The 20,721-nt window shown below is 54.5% G+C and overlaps 6 protein-coding genes across 6 annotated transcripts; 3 read left to right on the top strand and 3 right to left on the bottom strand.

Annotated features, from left to right (window-relative positions):
* Positions 1-199: 199 nt before the first annotated feature.
* Positions 200-2,512, top strand: CKM354_000959600 (pseudouridine synthase PUS7; the record flags this gene model as incomplete). The annotated part of the gene is made up of 1 exon (XM_044805022.1): positions 200-2,512. One exon carries the CDS (start codon positions 200-202, stop codon positions 2,510-2,512), a length of 2,313 nt encoding a protein of 770 aa, XP_044660957.1.
* Positions 2,513-3,120: 608 nt separating this feature from the next.
* On the bottom strand, positions 3,121-5,589 carry CKM354_000959500 (uncharacterized protein; the record flags this gene model as incomplete). Its single annotated transcript, XM_044805021.1, has 3 exons — positions 3,121-3,734; positions 3,795-4,422; positions 4,474-5,589. 3 exons carry the CDS (start codon positions 5,587-5,589, stop codon positions 3,121-3,123), a joined length of 2,358 nt encoding a protein of 785 aa, XP_044660956.1.
* Positions 5,590-6,180: 591 nt separating this feature from the next.
* On the top strand, positions 6,181-7,767 carry CKM354_000959400 (coatomer subunit delta; the record flags this gene model as incomplete). The annotated part of the gene is made up of 1 exon (XM_044805020.1): positions 6,181-7,767. One exon carries the CDS (start codon positions 6,181-6,183, stop codon positions 7,765-7,767), a length of 1,587 nt encoding a protein of 528 aa, XP_044660955.1.
* A 200-nt stretch (positions 7,768-7,967) lies between these two features.
* CKM354_000959300 (uncharacterized protein) lies at positions 7,968-10,496 on the top strand (the record flags this gene model as incomplete). The annotated part of the gene is made up of 1 exon (XM_044805019.1): positions 7,968-10,496. The coding sequence occupies one exon, from the start codon at positions 7,968-7,970 to the stop codon at positions 10,494-10,496; it is 2,529 nt and encodes an 842-aa protein (XP_044660954.1).
* A 249-nt stretch (positions 10,497-10,745) lies between these two features.
* Positions 10,746-13,895, bottom strand: CKM354_000959200 (uncharacterized protein; the record flags this gene model as incomplete). Its single annotated transcript, XM_044805018.1, has 1 exon — positions 10,746-13,895. One exon carries the CDS (start codon positions 13,893-13,895, stop codon positions 10,746-10,748), a length of 3,150 nt encoding a protein of 1,049 aa, XP_044660953.1.
* A 784-nt stretch (positions 13,896-14,679) lies between these two features.
* Positions 14,680-20,261, bottom strand: CKM354_000959100 (uncharacterized protein; the record flags this gene model as incomplete). Its single annotated transcript, XM_044805017.1, has 3 exons — positions 14,680-16,067; positions 16,196-19,885; positions 20,078-20,261. 3 exons carry the CDS (start codon positions 20,259-20,261, stop codon positions 14,680-14,682), a joined length of 5,262 nt encoding a protein of 1,753 aa, XP_044660952.1.
* Between the last annotated feature and the right edge of the window lie 460 nt (positions 20,262-20,721).

Below are 20,721 nucleotides of genomic sequence, written 5' to 3'. Positions count from 1 at the left end.
ACCAACGATGACATGGGTCATGCATCAGGGTCCGGCCGATCGCCTTGGCTTGGCGTGAGGCTCAAAAAAGTCGCGGACTTCACTCACTTCAGACTTCAGATCTTCTCGAGCGCCATTGACGACAAGCTCAATTACGACACTGACGCGCAAATCTCCCACAGTACCGGTCAAGAACGACCAGTATTTGCGCGAATCGAACATGGTCACTCCGCCAACCACAGATCGCGACCAGCAGGCGCAGGAGCTCGCTGTCGGCATATCAACATTCGTTCGTCCAGATGTGTCAGGCTTTTCGTGCATCTTGAAGCAGCGCTACACAGATTTCTTGGTCAACGAGGTACTCCCCGACGGCAAAGTCCTGCACCTTGTCGCAAATGAGCCCGATCCAGATCGAAAGCGAAAGCGCCAAGACGACAGCGGCACCTCCCAGAAGAAGGTGAAAACGGAGGAGTCCCAAGGAGAGACTGCAAACGCCCAGGACCCTTCTGCCGCCACGCTCAAAGTGGGAGAGTCTGAAAGTGCATCCGCATCAACGACGGCCGATGACCAGGCCTCCGGCTCGCAGGCGAAAAAGGAACAAGCCATTGCTAGCATCTCCGGCGCAGATAAAGCTGCGCTGATAGATATTTTCGGCGAGGATGCCACAGCCGCTATCATCAACCTGTATGCCTCGGTCGTCGCTTTCCCAGAACGTAAGCCTCGCGAACATGCCACAGTGAATTCTCCGCCCATCGAGGAGAAATCCAAGCGTACTGAAGCTCACTTATGCGTACGTCGAATCTTCGACTCCAAACTCGAAACTATTACTGTGCAGGATCGGGACCACCAATCGGGACCTGGCACCGTTATTGCGATCAAAGCGGCACCGCCGAGATCGAACACGAATGGCAACGCAAAACGCGACGGGGAAGCGCAGCGTGGTAAACAGAACTGGGCAGAGCTTGGTGGTGAGTATCTTCACTTCACTCTCTACAAAGAGAACAAAGACACCATGGAGGTTCTCTATTTCATCGCATCCCAACTCAAAGTCAACATGAAGCATTTTGGCTTTGCGGGCACAAAAGACCGCAGAGGAGTGACTGTGCAGCGTGTGTCAGTGCATCGCGTACTCCGCGGCCGTCTGGAATCCGTCAACAAACAGGCTAGGGGATGGAGAGTCGGCGGCCCGTGGGAGTACAAGAGCGAGGGTCTGACTTTGGGCATGTCCAATGGCAATCAGTTCTTGCTCACACTTCGTGATGCTCACATCGAGGGCGAGAACGAGGGTGAGGGAATTGAGGCGAGAGTCCAAAAGGTCAGAGCATGCGCCGAGGCAGCTGCGAAGAGTCTTGGTGACACCGGCTTCTTGAACTACTATGGCCTGCAGCGATTCGGAACACACAGCACTGGAACTCACGCAGTTGGCATGAAAATCTTACAAGGAGATCTCAAGGGCGCCGTGGACTCCATTTTGGCCTATGACGAATCACTGTTACGCGAAAACCAACCTGCGTCCGATGCCGAGTCGAATGGCGCCAATGGCCATGGACAAGAGCGGAAAGTCCCGCAAGATGATATTAATCGCGCCACAGCCATTCATGCTTTCCGCAAGAGCGGCGGTTCCTCAGAGGCACTATCTATCCTGCAAGGCAACCGCTTCTCAGCGGAAAAGGGAATGATCACACATCTTGGAAAGAAGGATCGCAAGACGGGGCGGCGACCGAACGAGAACGACTTTCAAGGAGCTTTGATGACCATTCAAAGGAACTTGAGATTGATGTATGTTCATGCGTACCAAAGCTTCGTATGGAACACCGTCGCTGGAAAGCGCTGGGAGCTTTACGGATCGACCGTCGTGGAGGGTGATCTGGTTGTCGTTGGGGAGAAGGACACCGCCGAAGGACTTACCAATGGCGGAGCACCCGCGAAGGAAGAAGTCGATGAGCACGGCGAGCCAATCATACATCCTTCTGCTTCAGCGGATCCTGGGAACCCGGGTGCCACAGGCGAGCTCGATGACCCCTTTGTCCGGGCACGACCACTCAGCAAGGAAGAGGCTGAAAGTGGTCGCTACGACATCTTCGACATCGTGTTGCCGCTACCTGGTTACGATGTCATCTATCCCAAGAACGTGCTCGGAAAAGTCTATGAGGACTTCATGGCCTCTGAAGAAGGCGGTAATTTGAACCCTCACGACATGCGCCGCACCACAAAGGACTTCTCGTTGTCTGGAGGCTATCGCAAGATGATGGCACGCCCTCTCGGAGCTGGTGTGGAAGTAGATGTTAAGGCGTATATCAGTCCTGAAGAGCAACTCATCGAGACTGATCTAGATAAGCTGAGGAAGTCGAGCTCGGAAAATGAAGCTGATCACACGAATGGAAAGCAGAGTGTTGCTGGAGACAAGGACAAGGTCGCTGTGATCCTCAAGCTACAGCTTGGGAGTAGCCAATACGCCACGATGGCACTGCGGGAGCTTACAAAAGGCGCAGCGATGGGCTTCACGCCAAACTATTCTGTAGCCAACCGCTAAGCAATGTATCATAGCAGACACACATGTTGATATTCTCAACCACTGTTGCGGTGCTCAACCGAATTCTCACATGTAGTGCAGGCGCGTGCCGAGCCTCTCGGGGCAAGCTGGTTCGGCCATACTACGTTACGGCGTTCAGTGCGAGGACGCATGTTGTACAGAAGTGTATTATTACTACTGATCGATCCAAAGGGGTATCAGAGAATTACATCGAAGCACTATTGCCGTAGCGCAAATAGTGCTGAAATTGATGAAAGCTCTGCAAGCTATCTCATGGAAGAACTTTTGCCAGGGGTATCTTTTGTGCAACAGAACGCCAATCCTCGAAAATGCCGCTCCGCCCATTTTTCATACTTTCATCCTGGTTCTGCCGGTTCTCCGGTGTGTGCTGTGTCTGCGTATGTTAGAGCGATAATGACTCACCGTTGGGTCGCGACATTGTCGACTCGTGCTGTATGCCTCCGTGCTGGGTGGTGGCATGAACATGCTATGGTTAGCACCTGCTGATTAGTAGATACGAGATGTCAAGGTTACAGCGCGGGAAGGCGGATCCTGGCTCGCAAATTGTGTCCTCTCTGCCAGGCCTCTGCAGCGGGAAAAACGGTGGCCTAGTCCGCCCTCGCTTTTTTCAGCTCTGGCTCGTCGAAGTCAATGTGGTCCTCATCAGCCGCCTCGTCGAGCGACCGCTTGCCCTGACGTGGGGTCAAAGTAGTGGGTGTGGTCGGCGCATCTTCGTCGTCATCAAGATCGAATCCGATGTCGTCCTCATCGTGCTCGAGGGGCTGAACCGGAGGTACGGCTTCTGCTGACTCTTCGTCGTGATCGAACGGCTCGTTGCCATCATCATCAAGAAGGTCGAAGGCAGGGTCAAAGTCTTGCTCTTCTTCTGCATGATGCAACTCGCCATTCGCAGTGGAGATCAGTCCTTCCGCCTCGTCGTGGCCGAGCTCGGCAGCTGCGGTGGCAGTGACGGTACCTTCTTGGTCGTCGTTTTCATCAGGATTGTGTTGAGCATCGGCATCACTACCTCTGTACCGCTCATCACCTTCATAGGAAAAGTCCTCATTGTCGAACTCCAGAGCATACGGATCCGAGGCTACGACCCCTTGATCCTCAGCTTCTTCGAGTAACCCATCGGCATCAGCGGCATCCTCTGCTATCTCAGTCGAATCCTGGTTCAACGGAGGAGAAGTGTCATCGTCGCCAGGATTCTCATACAGCTCTGAGAGGTTCGTTGTCAGATCGTCGTTGTCAAAGTCGAGCTGGTCGTCAAGGTACTCACCAGTCGTGTCGTGCGCGGCGGCGGCACTAACAGCGGCCGAGCTTGTATGAGACTCTGGGTCGACAGCACCTTCATAGTCTGTTGCTCGCAGGCGCGACTTCACAGCGTTCTCGGCTGCCGCTCCATCTGCCTCTAGGTTCTCTTCAGCGGATGGTTGGTATGCCTCGTCGTATTCATCTGCTTCCTGCTCATGGGTCTCGTAGTACTCTGGCGCTTCAGTTTCTTCTCCGTCATTGACCGGTTCCTCTTCTTGGTAGTCATACTCCTGGTTGTATTCGCCCTCGCCTGCGTGATCCTCTGGTAATTGCTGGTGATCCTGGTCCTCGAAGTGATCGTCGACGTCCTCGTGCGTACTTGCCTCAGGTTGGACTTGATGGACCTCTGCCTGTGTGCCCTCCGCTTCTTCGGCATACTCGTTTTCTTCTTCTTCGTTCTCGACCACAGGCAGACCGGCCCCGGTCTCCGCGAGATGCTTAAGCGTCGCGATACTGTTGCTGAAGTTCAGTTGTGTCGTTAGTGTTATCAAGAGAGGTGGCGCATCGTGCTCGGGGATGCCGACGTTGTCATGGAGCTTCAGGTATACGCTGAGCACATCGTTGAGACTTGCAGCAGAGGCATGTACCGATGACTGTGTCAAAGTCAGCGAGAAAGCAGCGGTCCCGACTGACGGATCACATACCTCGGCGACCATCAGCCCAAATATCTCAAAGTTCAACACAAGCTCTCGAGATTCTGCGATCGAGTCGTCCTCGTCAAGTTTCAGCTCTAGCCGACCTCTAAGCTCGCTTATGAGGTCAGATAAGCTGACGTTGAGTAGATTGTCATCTTTGAGTAGGCCGTCAGGCTGTGAGCGCGACTTGAACAGTGGCCACATATGATCACGATACTGTATGGAAATGGCGTGCAAAGTCCAGTCTGTGGGAGTAGGTGGGCCTTCGGGTACGAGCGTACCGGACACATCAATTGTTCCTGGAAGAAGAGGTGCTGGCTTAATTGCAGGGTCATCAGCCTCTTGCCTTAGACTCTCTTCTTCGGCGGTGGCTTCTAGCTCCTGCTGTTGAGGCAATTTCGCATCGTCGCCAGTCTCTGCCGTCTTCGGTTCGGAGACTACCGAATAAGTAGCGTCTGCTTCTGTGGCTCCTTGGCCCACGCTGTCTGCTTGCTCCACGAAATCGTTATGGACTGCTTCACTTTGTGAGATATTGCTGTCTTCTGCCGACGTGGAGACAGTCTCAGTGTGCTCGGTCTGCGGCTCAGGCACAGTCTCTGCTGCCACATCTCCGGATACTTGCACGATCTCTTTGACAGCAGGCTCGTGCTCTACGGACGCTTCCAGGGGCGCAGGCACGCTCTCCTCAGCTGGCACAGTCGAAACCACAGGCGCCACGCTTTGGGCCTGCTCCGCAATTTGAACATCCTCGCCAGGTTGGCCTTCTGCGGGATTGCCGACATACATCTCATCATCCTCGTAATCTATGAGTTCTTCGTCATCCATCTGCTCTTCAGCCGGCTGTGTTGCATCATCACTGTCTTGCATCTCTTCCTCGATAATGGTCGGCACACTCGTGACGTTGGCATGTTCGACATCGGCCATCAAGTCATCAGTTGCCGCTGTACCAGGGCGCATCATATCGCCATCCTCTGACATATGGTCGTCATCGTGTGGCACTGTCTCAGCTGGATAGTCGTCAAAGACTATGTCGATGTCGCCGTCGTACTGCTGTCCAGGTGCTGGTGATGACATTTCCATCGCTTCCTCCATAGGGGGCATGGTCAGAGAAGCAAAGGTCGCCATTATTGTACTCGTGCCGCGAGCTGCAGATCAAAGGGGGGAAGATGCGAGCATCTGCCAGGCGGGGTCTCAGCGTTGTTGTGCGAGGGACAAAGAGGACGGAAAGACACGTCCGCAACGGAAAGCGCGTCGAGTGTGGTTCAAGCCGTCGGCTTTGTCACGTTCTGCGAATCACGAGTCAAGCGTGATGTGGCGTGTTCCGTCGGTTCGGCGCCTGGGAGACTGATTAGGCACTTGTCACGGTGTAATGCGGCGTTCGTCACGCGGGTCGGTGGGCGACGCTCAAGAACGAGCGAGAGGTGGAATTGTAAGGGAAAGGAGCTGGTGCGCGGAGGCGATGTGAAATGAGTGACGGGTGACTGAAAGCGGGAGGCCAGCGGGCCACTTCCGTGCAGGGCAGTCCCTCGTCTTGGCGATCAACTTGCCATCGCCAACTGGCTTGTTGCAGGCGCACAGGAGACGAGCAGCTCGACTGAACGGGCCCTCACGCATTGCACACTACAACACACACTTGCGCAGCTGTGACAGCATACTCCAAGCGGTAGTCTTAGCTGTTTGCCAACATGGTCAATCAACTCTTGTACCACACACCCAATGCTCCATGTGCTAACTCACATCCAGGTGGTACTCTCCGCAGCGATCACGACCCGGTCGGGCAAACCTATTCTCGCCAGACAGTTCCGTCAGATGCAAAGATCGCGAGTGGAGGCACTCCTCGCATCTTTTCCCAAACTTGCAGATACGGCATCGCAACACACCACCGTCGAGCAGGACAACGTGCGATTTGTGTACCAACCGCTGGACGAGCTATACATGGTCCTGATCACGAACCGCCAATCGAACATCCTCCAAGATATCAACACGCTTCACCTGTTCGCGCAGGTCGTCAGCACAATATGCAAGAGCCTCGATGAGCGGGAAATCGCGAGATGTGCCTTCGAACTTCTGTCAGCCTTCGACGAGATTGTCACATTAGGGTACAGGGAGAACCTCACTCTGAGTCAGATCAAGACTTTCCTCGACATGGAATCGCATGAAGAGCGCATTCAGGAGATCATTGCTCGCAACAAGGAGCTTGAGGCATCGGAGGAGCGCAAGCGGAAGGCCAAGCAGTTGGAGATGCAGCGCAAGGAGATGTCTCGCGCAACGAGGGGCGGAAGTGGGAACATTGGTGGCATGCCCAGGGCACCGAACTACCCAACATATACACCACCTGCTTCAACTCCAAGCATGACCGACTCCTACGACTCCTATAATGCAGCAAAGAACCAGTCTTTCAGCAAGCCATTGGCCACGAGAGGCAAGGGTATGCAGCTTGGCAAGAAGAAGACGACGAACACCATGTTCGATCAGCTCGGAGCTGAAGCGGCAGAAGCAAGTGCGCCATTAGCCGGCGTGCCAACACCAGCAGCTCCTTCCGTGCAACCTTCTGTGCCAGCCGGCAGGCCAAGCACAGATCGGGAGGGCATTCATGTGGTCATTGGAGAGGCCATCTCTGCACGCCTGTCACGAGAAGGTGACCTAGAGTCATTCGAGGTCAAGGGTGACTTGCAGCTCCGAATCACAGATCCCAGCCTGACACAAGTCAAGCTCGATCTGGCGGTCGGCGACACAAAAGGAGCTCAGCTTAATGCTCACCCGAAAGTCGACAAAGCACAATTCAAGAACAACAACACGATTCAGCTCCAGGATACGACCAAGGGCTTTCCTTCGAACAACAGCATTCAGGTCGCACGATGGCGGCTTGCCGCGAAGCCCGAGAACGTACAGGATCCACCAATAGTCTTCAGAGCTTGGCCTTCTGAGACTGATGCCGGCACGTGGAGCATCACTGTCGAGTACGAGTTGACTGGCGGCGAAGCTCTGCGGGATGTCACAGTTGTAATCCCGTACGCTACGTCAGAGCCTTCTGTGTCCAGTTTCGATGCTGTCTATGAAGTAAGCGGGGACAGCATAGACTGGACCATTGGTGATGTGGATGACAGCAATGCTTCTGGAACTTTTGAATTTGAAGCACAAGCCTCTTCAGCCGATGACTTCTTCCCAATGCAGGTTCGGTTCAGCAAGAGCAAGCCTTGGGTGGAGGTGGACATCAGCAGCGTCACGTTGCTCAACGAGGACCAGGATGTCAGTTTCAGCAAAGACGTCAGGTCGGTGGCAGAGAACTTCACAGTGGTTTGACGTGGGCGCTGCGCATAATATAGATCTCACCAGTTCGTAGAACAAAAGCATGACCGTGACGACGCGTCATTTTCGCGTCGCGCTAGTGCAGTAGCGTCTTGCAACTCCGTTCACCTCAGCCTACCTTGTAAATGACGACTCGTTCTCTACGCAAGAGTTAGAACGCGCGACAATCACATGCAGTATGCCCATCAGCGACCATGACGACAGGTTCTCAATTGTCATCACTCAGCACGCTGTCCTCAAAGCGCCTGCCTCAGTCGATAAAATTCCCGTTCACATCATATTCGCATGAACACGACCTGCTCGCTATCGTAGTGGGACCATCAAGCGGCGAGACAGCATGGGAGGTTCAAGTCTTCCGCATTCTTTCCGGCCAAATCGCGTTCTCCATAAAACGTTCGGACGCTGCATTCTCGGAGAAAGAAATTGAAGTCACGGCCATCTCCTGGAAACCGGATGGAACCAGCCTTGGCGTTGGCTGGAGCGATGGCAAATATGGCATCTACGATGGAGGAACTGGACGACAGATGAGACTCGCGGAACTTCCTATTGAGAGTTCAAAAGAGGAATATGCTCTGGATCTCAAGCTTCCGCTGAGCTTCCCGGACCCCGAGGACGAGTCGGAAGCGCGTGGCAGGTATGTCGCCGTGATGGGGTTCATGGAGCATCAGGTTCCAGAAAGTAAGAAAAGGAAGCAGCAAAGGAGCCCATCAAGCCTGTCTTCTACTGAGGATTGGTACGAATCTATTGACTCGAATGAAGCGGATGGCGGCAATGCCTGGAGCAGTCTACAGCAGTCGAACGGAGACAAAGCTGTTACGGATTTACCACGAGCAATCGCAGCTCTGGACATCGCGACAGTTCTGCCTCGACTCAGTGCCATACCATCACACGGCTTGGTACAGCCAAAATCTGGTGCCGGAGCCAGCAAATTTGGAACTCAAGCTGCAGCCGACACTCAGTTCGATGCCCAGAACAATTCCATCCCTGGCGTGGTACAAAACCTCGTAGTATGTCCGCATGCTGGTACTGTGCAGGTACTTGTAGACGAGACAGTCAACATCGGTGATGTGGCGAGCACGGCAAAGCCGGTGGCGCACGCAGCTCACCCAGAGGTGTCAACTCATGCTGTTCTTTGCCAAGGCAACGAGGAGGGCGAGCCAACGCGAATGACCTTCCTCGACTTGCCATTGTCGACTTTGAACGGCTCTACTCTTCATACGATTGCCACGAATACGAAACGTACACAGACCTTGCTCGACTACATCGTGCAGACAGCAAGATGCATACAATTTGACTACGCAACAAACGTGGTGGTACCTTCACGATTTGTCAAAGTCCTGGAGATCGACTTGCAAGACAAACACCCGAACGATGGCGATGCACTGGCAAATTTGTATCATCTTGCCATGACTGGGTCATTTCATCCTCAAGTCTTGGAATGGATAGTCGACATCGTGAAGGACACGAACATCAGACGATGGGAGACACACATGAACACTTTGTATGGTAATATACAAAGTCATCTCTTTATCAATCTGCTTCCTGCGCTTGATCGCTTCAGTGTGGCGGTGACCGCTCTGCGAGGCCAGGCAAAATACCATGAGAATGCGACCAGCTTCGACTGCTCACCAAAGTACTTTGATGCGCTGCTGGAAAACATCGACTGCATACGGCTTGTTGCACAAAAGATGCAGTTGATAGTTCAGAGCGAGCACAGGCAATTTCGAGCATTTAGTAAATGGCTCAAGATGCAAGTGGACATTGCAGTCGCAGAGCCATTCTCACAGAATGCCATGGAGACAGAAGAACGAGAGGTTCCCAATATCGATTACGCTCTCGTGTTGACTTACATCAAAAACAACCTGCTGCAGAGTGATCTCGCGGTCTTCATTGAAAATCGCCCGTCCGCCCAAGAAGGCGCAACATGCGATCGAGATGGCTTCAACTCGGCAATTCACATTCGCGACATGAGCTACGAACGTACGAAGGAGGTCATCAGTCAAATGAACAACGGACAAGAATTAAAGGTCAAGGATGTCGCAGACCCAGAATCATTGGTCAATCTTTCGGCTCTGGTGTGCGGTCTCATTGGGCGCACAGATATCGCAGTCAAGCATGTCACTGAATGGCAGAACAGACTAGTATTTCCGCCTACTGATCCACCCTCGATCGTTCTGGACAAATGGCCTGCCCAAACTAAAGCACTCGGGATGACGATGAGTCCCTCAGGCGGAGACGATTATGTCACGAATGTCCTCGGCATTGACAGCAGTGCAAGCAACGAGTTGCAGCTTTTGTCTATCGCGGCTTCGACAAGACCTGCTCAATCCTCAGTGGGAAATGGTAGTAATGCGGCAAGGCGTCAACGCCAATGGACTCAACAGAGTCGTCGACTTTTCGTGCCTCCAGGCCTCGAAGGCGAGTTTCTGGATGCGACGTTCGTGCCGTTTAGCACTTCTATTATCATCGCATTGCTTCGCGCAGAGCAATTCGAAGATGTGTTGGTTGTCGCATACGGTGTTGACGATCTGGCGAGCGAAGCCCCTCGGATCGTGCACCAATTCTCTACTGAAAATGCGTTCCGGCCAGAGAACTTGCTAGTAGGAGGAAGGCCTGGCAAGCAACTCTGCATTGTGTTTGGGAACAAGGGTCGGGAGTGGAGAGCCCTCGACCTTCAAAGTGTGGCTGCAATACGAAACGGTGAAGAAATGGAGGTTGGCTGAGCGGCTGTTGTGAACACTCTTAGGCAGTATCAGTGCCAGCTTTACGAAGGTGAAGAAGTGAGACAGACTACAGTTTTCTGTGCCACGCTGGCAATTTCTACCTATGATTTGCATGCCACCCACTGTATGGCGTGAGAAGCTCACAAGATGCTACAATCCTTATGCATCTTCAGGAAGCACAATTCATCTGCGCTGGCATGCCCATTTGCAAATCACCTTGTCGACGATCTAATCAGCGTTTCATAGTCGTCAAGTGGTCGCGTTCGAGCCCTTTTCGATCTTGCCCGAGAATCTACCAGTGCCTCCTGGGAGTAGTCCATCATACTCAACCTCCTCCGCCTTCGCGCGGTCAGCCCAGCCTTGGCCCAATCCCCAAGCATACTGTAATGCATTCAGCTCATGCTCTGACATATGCTGCACAATACGGCCAATGTATCTGTCATTGGTCGTCATCATGGCTGGTAGTAGTGCCGCCTGACGACCACGGAACCAAGGCGACAAGTGATGTTCAGAGCCAGCCTCAATTGCGAGTTGATCGATTGTAGTGTTGTTGACCAGCTTCACGTAGCCGCACGACTTGAGTTCGATGGCCTGCAGGTTGGTCGGCGCTCGGGCTGGCAATGGCTCGTCCCACGGCTGTGGCTGAGGCAGGAAGTCACTGAAGATCGCTCCGGGAGACAGCTTGTCCAGCATCTCAGCCCAGGAGCCTTCGCGATGACGTTGTGTCCAATGGGAAGGGTCAGTCTGATTCTGCTGTGCGGCGAAGTTCTGCCCATTCTGTGCTGCGGGGACATTTGCTGGAAGCGGTGGTGGTACGTTGAATGGGCCCAAGGCAGGCGGGGGGACAGGCTGGACAGCAGCAGCATTGAACGCTGCGACAGCAGCGTTGACCTGTTGAATTACCTGAGCGTGTGCATTGTTTTGCTGAGCTTGTTGTTGATTGAACAATTGCGGCACAGGCTGAGCAGCAGGGTTTGCTGCCCAGGCGAGTTGCGCGGCCTGCTGAACATCGTTCTGGAGCAACTGCTGCCAGCCAGCGGGTAGCCCCGGTATGTTCTGTAGCCATTGCGGCATTATTGCTTGTTGCGCCTGCCCTGCTGCCGCGGGCAACGCTGCCAAAGCCTGGAGAACGTGATTCTGCATGGCAGCCTGACCACCGGCTGCGAAACGAGGATGTGCAGTCAGAGATACAGAATCCAGAGTCAAAGTCTTCAGTGCTTTGTCTGCGTGACTCTTGATCAGCCCCTCCAGGGCGACTGGAGTGATCCAGCAATTGTGCAATGTAAGATGCTCGACGCAACTGAAGATCAAGCCCAGCTGATTATTCACGGCCGTGCAGTGGTCGAGCTGTGTTATAGGAGCCGGAAGAACGTGATTGTTACGGGCGAATACTCCTTCAGCATGCTCCCCACCAGCTGTCCAGCCGATATTGAGCTTCTTGATGGTAGACTTCAAGCAGAGACGGTCGCGAAGTATGCACCGGTAAAAGGTGGTGACAGCCTCGGACGGGTGGCGCTGGCAAACCTCAGCGTATCCTGCGTTGTCTCGCTCAACAGTCCTCCAGTCCGGCTTGACGTGAATGGTGACGTCCGTTACACTCGGAAGTGCTTCCCAGAACGCTTCTCGCGACAGAATCGGCAGCAGTCCACTAGAGACTTTAGCAATGGTCAATACCTTGACCTGACCGAAATTCGCTGGGTTATCCATCACGGCAAGCATATAGCACTCCAAGAAAGCGCGCTGTGCCCAATCAGTCTCCATGAGCCATTCCTTCTGTTCTTTTCGGAGCTCAGCAGGTACCAGGGCCGACTTGTCGTAGGCAGCAGAAGTCGTTAAGTCTGTTTGACTGATAGAAGTGTAAAGGAGCCCATAACGGCTCTCTGAGGTCGCAGTTTCAGATGAGATTGCTGGTACTGCTTTGCCTGCCGCAATCGAAGACCAGGCTTGAGTATTCGCAAATTTAGAGTCCTGAATCCCTGCGATCTCGGAAGGTGCCACGCTGAGTATGCGACGGTCAAGTGATACCTCTTTCTGATTTCCCCGAAAGCCGATACTTGCATGACAGTCCTGAAGTGCCTGCCAGAAGGTCTGTGCGTCTTGCGCCTGCTGATCTGGCGTCAACCGAGACCGTCCAAAGACGGGCGACGGACGCTGGAACACGCGAGCATGTATAGATCTGTCTGGGCCATTGAGCCAGCCTAGACCAGAATCAATTGACAGCCCCAAGTCCTGCACTCTGCCCAGATTGGAAAAAGCCGCTTTCATTCTCAGCGTCTCATCTGCCGTACGTTCAAGACCTGCGAGACCAGCAAACCGCGTGTATTGCTGGTGAGGCCATTCGTATGAGCCATAGTAAGCCGTTACGTGGTCGAGCTCTTTCTTCATCGGTGGCCGTGCCAGTTGGTCCTCAGCGACTTCGAAGCTCATTCCAAAACGTCGAAAGTATGGGCCAAAGCCTTGGAAAACGCGAAGTCCATGGCCTTTGTATACTTTGCCCTCCGTGTCGTCTTTGGCATTCTGCCAATGCAGACCTCGTAGAGACCTGTCACTAGGTTGCTCACTGGAGTCGATTGCCTTGGCCTTACCCTTTGCCTCCGCCGCAGGGGTTGCTCTCGGCATTCTATGAGCGGCCTTACTATCCTCCTCGATCATATCGTAGAGTTCTGTGTTAAATGGAACCACTGCGGAGGCGAACAGATTTGCGGAAACCTTTTCTTCGAACTCCCTGTTGACCAGGCGCATCGATTTCAGGTCATCGCGCGACAAGGACGCTGTGATCAGGTTGAAAATCTCCACGGGAAGTACCTCCCCTGGCCAGTCTGCCTGGCAGCGAGAAATGGTCCTGGTCAGATTGTTGATTCGCTCACCATGGCTGGGCAGAACGATCAATTCTGTGTCTTTGGTGATAGCTTCTGGTCTGTTGATACTGGACCTAGGGCACAGAGGAAGGTAACGTAGCTTAGTCACACCATCAGACATTCCACCAGTCAGTCCACTGGCCTCTGTGCTGAAGAGGATTGCAGAGTAGCACTGTAAGGGCTCTGCAGCAGATGTCGATGTCTCAGTCAGCTGAGCGCGCACGACCATCATGGCGTCGGTGAATCGCGTTCGTGGTGCAGGACCTGCATTGTTGATTGGAATGGCAGATCCTGCTGCTGTATCAGATATGTCCATGTCGAATAGCTCAGTGTCATCTTCGTCGTCTAGAAGCGCTGACAATCCGGCTTCGAGTGTATCACCAACATTGCTTGAACGCGTCAGAGGGCCAGAGCCGAAAACGTCCTGAGCACGTATTATGGGATTGTCTGGCGATCCACGGTCCAGTCCAGCTGCGCGAGCACTCGATGCAGCATTCTTGCTCGGCCTCGCCAAGGATGATGCCTTTCTCTTAGAAGACATTCTGCTGGATGGCACGAACTCAATTGCCTCTGGGTTGAAGGCTGGCGGGCTTCGACTACTCCCTGCTCGAATATCGTCGCTGGATCGAGAAAATCTGCTAAATATGCGGCGACGGCGCGCAAGTCTCCCCGGGGTTGAAGGTGGGGATGACGCAGTGTTGAGGCTGCTCTGTTCAGCAGCGACTTCATTCAGTGGTGATAATGGCCGTCCATAAGGCGCGTGCCTGTCCGTCATTTTCTTTGCTCTTAACAGGCAGCGAGTCGGCAGAAGTCAGCTGAGCGGGCTGTGAATGCGCTCTGTAGAGCCGGGTGAATGCACAAAAGTTGTTGCTCAGTTGAGCGGCCACAAAATGAGTGTCATGTGAGGTGAGCAAAAGCGATACATGTACGAAGCCCCGCTGGCGACAATTTTCTTGGCCCTGAAGCGTTGTCTGTGAATGGTGGTTTGTGATGACGGCCTAGCAGTCAGTCTTGCCGACAGGCATCTTCTTGAAATCGCAGCAATGCACGAGCGCAAGCAAGATCGACACGGAACTGACGGGCTGACGGGCCGCACCGTGCAACACGCAACGGTTCACCAATCACATTAACCACCGGACAGAGCAGGAACGAACGTCGAGACTGTTCTAGTCGTATAGGAGAACAGCTTAATTCACCACAATGCGATGTGAATGCTTGACTACAGGAAGTGAATGCATATAGTACAGCAAGGATTCCGTGGCCAGCATTGATGCCGTCCACTCGTGGATGGGTCATTGTACAATCCCTCACACTTATTTCTTGCATCACTCGTGAAGCGCATCAGGGACCTGCAGCTCCTTGCGGCGCACTTCGGCGAGGACGTCTTCCAATGCTAACATGGTCACATCAGTGCCAGAGTTCGCCATATTGCCTGCCATCAATCCGGCTGTGCCCCACAGACCATTTCCATCATCCCAATGCCTGAACATCATTTTCACATCCTTCGGAACTCCGTTGAATAGCACCAAGCATTTGGGTATTTGCGGTCGGTCCTCCACTGATGCCGACAAAATCGCATAGTCGGCCGCCAAAAGTAGGGTCTGACCCAGAACAGCATTGCGCGTATGCTCAGGATGGGAAGCAAAAAGTGGCCCAAGGAGAATGTACAGTTCGCCATAAGCATCGAGCAGGTATACGCCTTCGGCTTCCAGTTGAGACTGCAAGACGGGAACAATCTCCTTCGTCTCCACTTTGACCTCCATGGCACCGGGAGATGGAGTGGATCTTGCTGGTGAACGGCTGTTCCAGCTTGGTCGACGATTCCACAGCGAGCTTATGAGACCCGTGCGCTGCGGCGCTTGCTGTACTCGGAACAGTCGAGTGGCAAACTTAGCAGGTGCGACAGCTTTCTGAATCCACAATTCGGTCGGTTCCGCAATGCTGGCTGCTGTGGTGTTAGTGCCAAAAATTTCCAAGAACGACGCGGGTTCTTTCCCTCCGTCGACTTCGATAATCTCGCCTGTCTCGCTCAAGTCCATCGCAGCAAGTCTTGCGGCGCTGGTTTCTTCCATAGAGCCTGCCGAGCCCTTCCATAAGTACAGCTTCGTCTCCTGCAGGGTCAAAGGGTACGATATGAGATACACGAAGCCTGGACATAAGGATCCTACGGCAAAGTCCACCTCGTCGAAGACAATATGTCCCAAATGCTTGCGGCAGCATATTATGAACTGTCGTGGGGCACTCTCTGCGGCCCCTTGTCTAGTGATCAATATGCCTCCAAGACTCTGCAGGAAAGCTGATGTCTCGTGTCCTTGCCTCACGACTTGAATGGGGGCTGAGCCCTGCTCTCTCGCCATGCGCTTAGCATGTGCTTGCGCTGCCTCTTGAGTTGACTCGAATGCTGTATCGCCGCACCAGACGTAAATTTGGCACCCTTTAGTGCCGTGCTCGTCAACGAAGATGTGAGTGCAAATGAAGACCGATTCATCGTAGAGTGTGTACTCTTCTTGTGATGACAAAGATCTCACAGATCCATCCGCGAACACGGCAAGTACGCTTCTGCGAAGAGTCTTGACGCTCTCCACCTCTGTGCGGTGTGTCTTGCTTTGAATGAGGGATTGAGTATCGATGGCCAGTGCGTCGAAGTATCTTGGCACTGTATTGAAGGTTGAAGCCAGTAACCCTCGGGCGGACTGATCGGCGGACGAGACTCCTTGGCGGCTGTCAGTTCCAGTACACAACGTGAAAAACAACTAGGATGTGACTGCAGTGCTACGGTTAGAATTGAATTCAAGGAAGTTGTGTTCTATACTGATTCGCGATTTGGGACAGGTAACTGACCTTTGTTTGGAGACGCTTCTGCGAGCTGCCCACTGACCACTCGAGACGGTTTAGCCGGTTTTGATGGTGGGCCACTCCTGCTGGTGGCAACACTGGAGGCAGGGGAAGAGTTCCCAGCCAGCAACTCTGCCGATCGCATTGCAGCTTCTTCGTCCTTGGCTGGAATCTGTGCCGGAGGATCCTTCTTGACAGGACTTGAACGCCTTCCCCAAAGTGAGGCTGCAGCCTTCACTGAAGGCAAGCTGTCACCGTTCTCCTTATTGTCTTCGCCACTCGCGGTTGATGCAGCCGTTCGAGACGATCGTGAAGCGCTGAAGCCTCTGAATTCAGGCACGTCCGCCGCTGTCGCGGGACTCACTGCTGCATTCGGGGCCGGTGCAGATCCGGGTGTCTGTCGAGCAGCATTCTGCAAAGGCTTGGAAGGTGTAGAAGGTGTGTCCATGGACGTCTTTATCGAAGAGCGGGTTGAGCTTGGCGCATTTCTCTGCGATTGTGCTGTAGCGAAGGAGTCACTGGTGGCTTTGTTCTGATCCAGGTCAATACTCGACGGCCGCGACGTCCTCGCAAGCGATGCTGTCATGACCGATGCGACCGATCCTGGTGGAGGGCTGACCTTCTTCTTCGCAATTTGCGAGAATTCGGAGGGCTCTGCTGAAGCCTGATTGAAAGCACCCGTAAGACCCAGTGAAGGGCTTGGGCTACTCTTTGTCTCGGCTGGAGCAACATTCGGCTCTGCCACGGACGACTCCTCGGGTGAGGACGCGCTCGGCTGCGTTGCGGCTTTCCTCCTCTTCGGACCCTTCGCACGATCTTTACGTACGTCTTGCAAGGGCGCGCCGGCGGTCGGCGCCGTTGACGAAGCAGCATTTCGAGAAGACGATGCGCCTTCATGAGCAGGCGATGCATCGCGAGACTGCGGCTGTGAGGGTGGACCCCGAGCCAGCATAGCAGCTAGCGCAGGATTGAAGCGTGATGCAAGTTTCGAATTTTCTTGGGTCTGCCTGGGCTCAGGCAAGACTGGCGTATTACTTCGTCCGCTCAATAAATCTGGTCTCGCTGGCTCCTTGGTCAGAGGCTCCTGATTGGAACTTGCATCCTCCTCTGGCTTCTTCTCGGTGCCATCCCTTGCTTTCGTAGACTTCAGACTCTTGACACGAGAGAGCGCTTCTGGCGTCGCTTCGCGCGTCTTCCAATTGTCGGCTGCAGGTGCAGCTGATCGCCCACTATCTGATCGACCCAAGAGCTCACGTTTTGCTAAAGCCTCGGGCTTCACGGGAGCAGCAGGTGGGCTTGTTGCAGTGAGTTTCCGTGCGTGCAATGCGCCAGGTAAGTCTCTTCCCTCTTCTTTAGCCTTTTTGAACTCATCTTTCTTTGCAAGCAGATCCTCCTTTAGCTCGTCTCGGCGGGCAGTCTTGACAGGGCCACCTGTTTGCGCCAGACCAGATTTGCCACGGAGTATGTTGTCCTTAAGCACATCTGGAGCGACAAATTTCTCTTGCTGCGTTTTGCGAAGGGCCCCAAATTTGGCCAGAAATTCTGGCTGCTGGTCAGTCTTTGGTTCTGGCGGTGGCCTTGATTTTAGCTGAGCCCTCAATTCAGAGGGACGCGTGCTTTGACCAGGTCTGCCTGGCGACATTGCAGGCGATGGTACCGGGTTGTTCGCTCTCGAAGGGCTCTGCGGAGTTTTACCCAGTGATCCCACCCTCGGCGTCGACGATTGGTTAGATACAGACAGAGCTGGCGAAACAGCAGGTGCGGTCTGAATGGCTGTGTCTGGCTCCTCTTTTGGCACAGGTAGCGCCGTTTCCTCTGATGACGCCACTGACTCAGGCATTCGGGGTTCGTGCTCCGACTCGTCCTGCGGCGGGGCGGTGAAGCTTATAGGTTTGCCCAGTCTCGTACTGGCCTCCGTCTTCGCCGACGGCTGTGTCGTTGTGGCGGAGGGCTCTGATTGCAGGCCGGGCTTCGAGCCTTCCAAGCTGTTCGTAGATGTTGCTGAAACAGGAAATTTAGATTGGTCCCGCGATCCTGCCCTCTTGAGCATGCCCTGGCCGAATGGAGACTCTTTGAGAGGAGACGTTGGTCTCGACCGTTCGCCTCCAGCACTTTGAGGCGTACCCAGATCAACGCTTCCGCGCTGCGCTCTACGGGTCGCGAGATCCGCCATCCAACTCGGTTGTGTATTCTTCGCAGGCGCAAGCTTGGGAGACTCGGGCTTTGTCAATGAGCTTTCCAGCCAGCTCGACTTCAGTGGACTGAAGCGTTTGGAGGGGCTACCAGGCGACGCAGGCACTTCATCATTGGTGCTGTAATTAGAAGCGACAGATTTGCTGCGGCTATGCCTCTTACTTGGGGATGGTAATGCTGGCTTCACGAAGCCGTCTCCGTCCTGCTCGGTTACCAGTTTGGACAGGTTACTGCTTGAGCTGGTCGGCCGAGCTGTGTCATTTGCGACGTCCGTGGCCGCGGAGGTGGGATCCAGCTTGGGCATGCTATGTGAACCCTGGAGCCCGCCCAGTCCACTACGGTTGCTCACTATCGAGTTCGATCGGCTGAGTCTGCCATTAGGTTGTGCGCTCCATCTTTTGTTCTGGCTGTCCGATCGTTTCATCATGGCACTTTGCACAAACCCGCCCATGCCTTTCGTTGGCGATGCAGGACGATCCATTCCCGCAATGCGGGCTTGTGAGCTCGACATTGTCAGTGAACGAGCGACCCCGGTAGATTCCGTGCTGGCGACTGAAGCTTCAGAGGCAGCATTGTAGCTCGGAGACACTTTTCGTTGTCCCTCATCTTCCGCGATCAGTGCCTTGAGGTCCGGCTTGCTATTTCTATCGCTCACCGTTGACGTAGCCGAGAACCTGCTCCCTGCCGATAGAATGCTGCCGCGAGCAGAAGCATCGCGAGACGTGCGATCTGACCTGAAGCTTGCTGAGCTTGGTGGGCTGACCTGGCTTTCTGTCTCGCCAGGAGGTTGTTGAAAGAGCCCAGGCAACCCTCTCCGTTCACTGACAGGCGCCACTGGGCTGCTGTCTGCTTCATCTTCCACTTGACTTCTCCTAAGCGCTGCAGAGCCGACTCCTCGATCCGAGGTCTGCTTGAACCAGGATGGGTCCCTGGCACCAAGCGATGCGGCGATCTGCTCTCTGCTGGGCTCCGGCTTATTTGAGGAGTCGATGCTGGGCTGCGCAGCGTGAGACTCCACAGTACCCGATGAAGGTCGATCACTGATCTGTGATTGTGGCCGGCTGCCTCCAATACGTGACTGTGGTCGCCTGTTCCAAGTCAATGTACCTGAACGCGCCAGACCTGCCGCACTACGCTGGGTTGGCTCTGATGTGGCTTTATCTGAGGGCACTGGATCGATGGCCGCTGTCGCGGCGGACGTTGTCTGCGCACTGGACTCCGCTGGCTTCTCGGATGTTGATGAGCGGAGACTTGATCTGCTCGACACTGATGCACTGCTTCTCTTTATGCTTCCGAAGCCTTTGAATTCGGGAACATCGGCGTCCAACTTGGGACTGGCCTCTTTCGGGGCCTCCATGGTCTTCGAGTCGCGAGTCGGCGTCGCAGTCATCGGAGGAGAGGCGAGAATGGCATTGGATGACGGGTGGCTGAGAGGACGACTCAATGGCGAGGGGACAGCGTGCGGCTTGTCTGGCGAGATGGATCGTGTCGCGAGAGCGCGCTCTGCAGAAAGCGTGTATTAGCGATAGGGCAGCCCTTGCGCAAAGCGGCCAAAAGCTGTTGTTGACATTGAGCGGGCCTTGGTGCTACCAAGCAACGCAAACAGCCCACACAGCGGAGCGGAGCGCTTTGCGCGTGCATTGCATGTGCGCGGGGAGGATGGAGAGTGCTGGAAAGGACTATGTAGATACACACCTGCTCGCCGCGCTGCCCGCTCTTGACGCTCCTTTTGCACCTTCTCCTCCAGCTGTCTGTAGCGCTCAGCGTCCTCGCGCTCGCGCTTCTCCGTCAACTCGCGGACCGACTTCAGGAACGCCGCCGGATCGAGGTCGTTGTCTTGCGCAGCCGACGCAGCGGGCGCGGCGTCGTCGACGGCCATCTCCAACGCCTATAGCAGCAGCATGCGTCGCTCTTCCTTGCTCGACAACACGCGCAGGGATCTCGTCTTCGGCTCCGGTGGCCTTTCGCTTTCCCCCGCCAACCGCAGCAGACCAAGGGCGTGTCAAACAAGGAAAGGCACTGATGGCAGAGAGGCTCCGACACGCTCTGGGCGTCAAACTGTTGCGCTGGCGTCGTGGACGAGAGACAAGAGATGCATACCCTGGATAGAGGGAGAGCGATGATTGTGGACAGGCGAACCCTACTGCATTCTGCGGTGATGGCTATCGATCTGTCTACCACCACAAGCGCTGCCGCGCTCCGCAATCCTGGCGGCAGATCCCACCATCTCTGCGCGGAATGTGTGGACTGTCAACGTTGCCATCCGCCGTGTATTTGCTGCGGAGCCACGACCTCTTGTTGATCATAATGCCCCGACCAGATTTTGCACTTTCGCTGAA

This window comes from Cercospora kikuchii (genome assembly GCF_019650295.1).
Source record: "Cercospora kikuchii DNA, contig_00006, whole genome shotgun sequence".
NCBI classification, from domain to species: domain Eukaryota; kingdom Fungi; phylum Ascomycota; class Dothideomycetes; order Mycosphaerellales; family Mycosphaerellaceae; genus Cercospora; species Cercospora kikuchii.
This window is presented reverse-complemented; position numbering and strand designations above follow the sequence as displayed.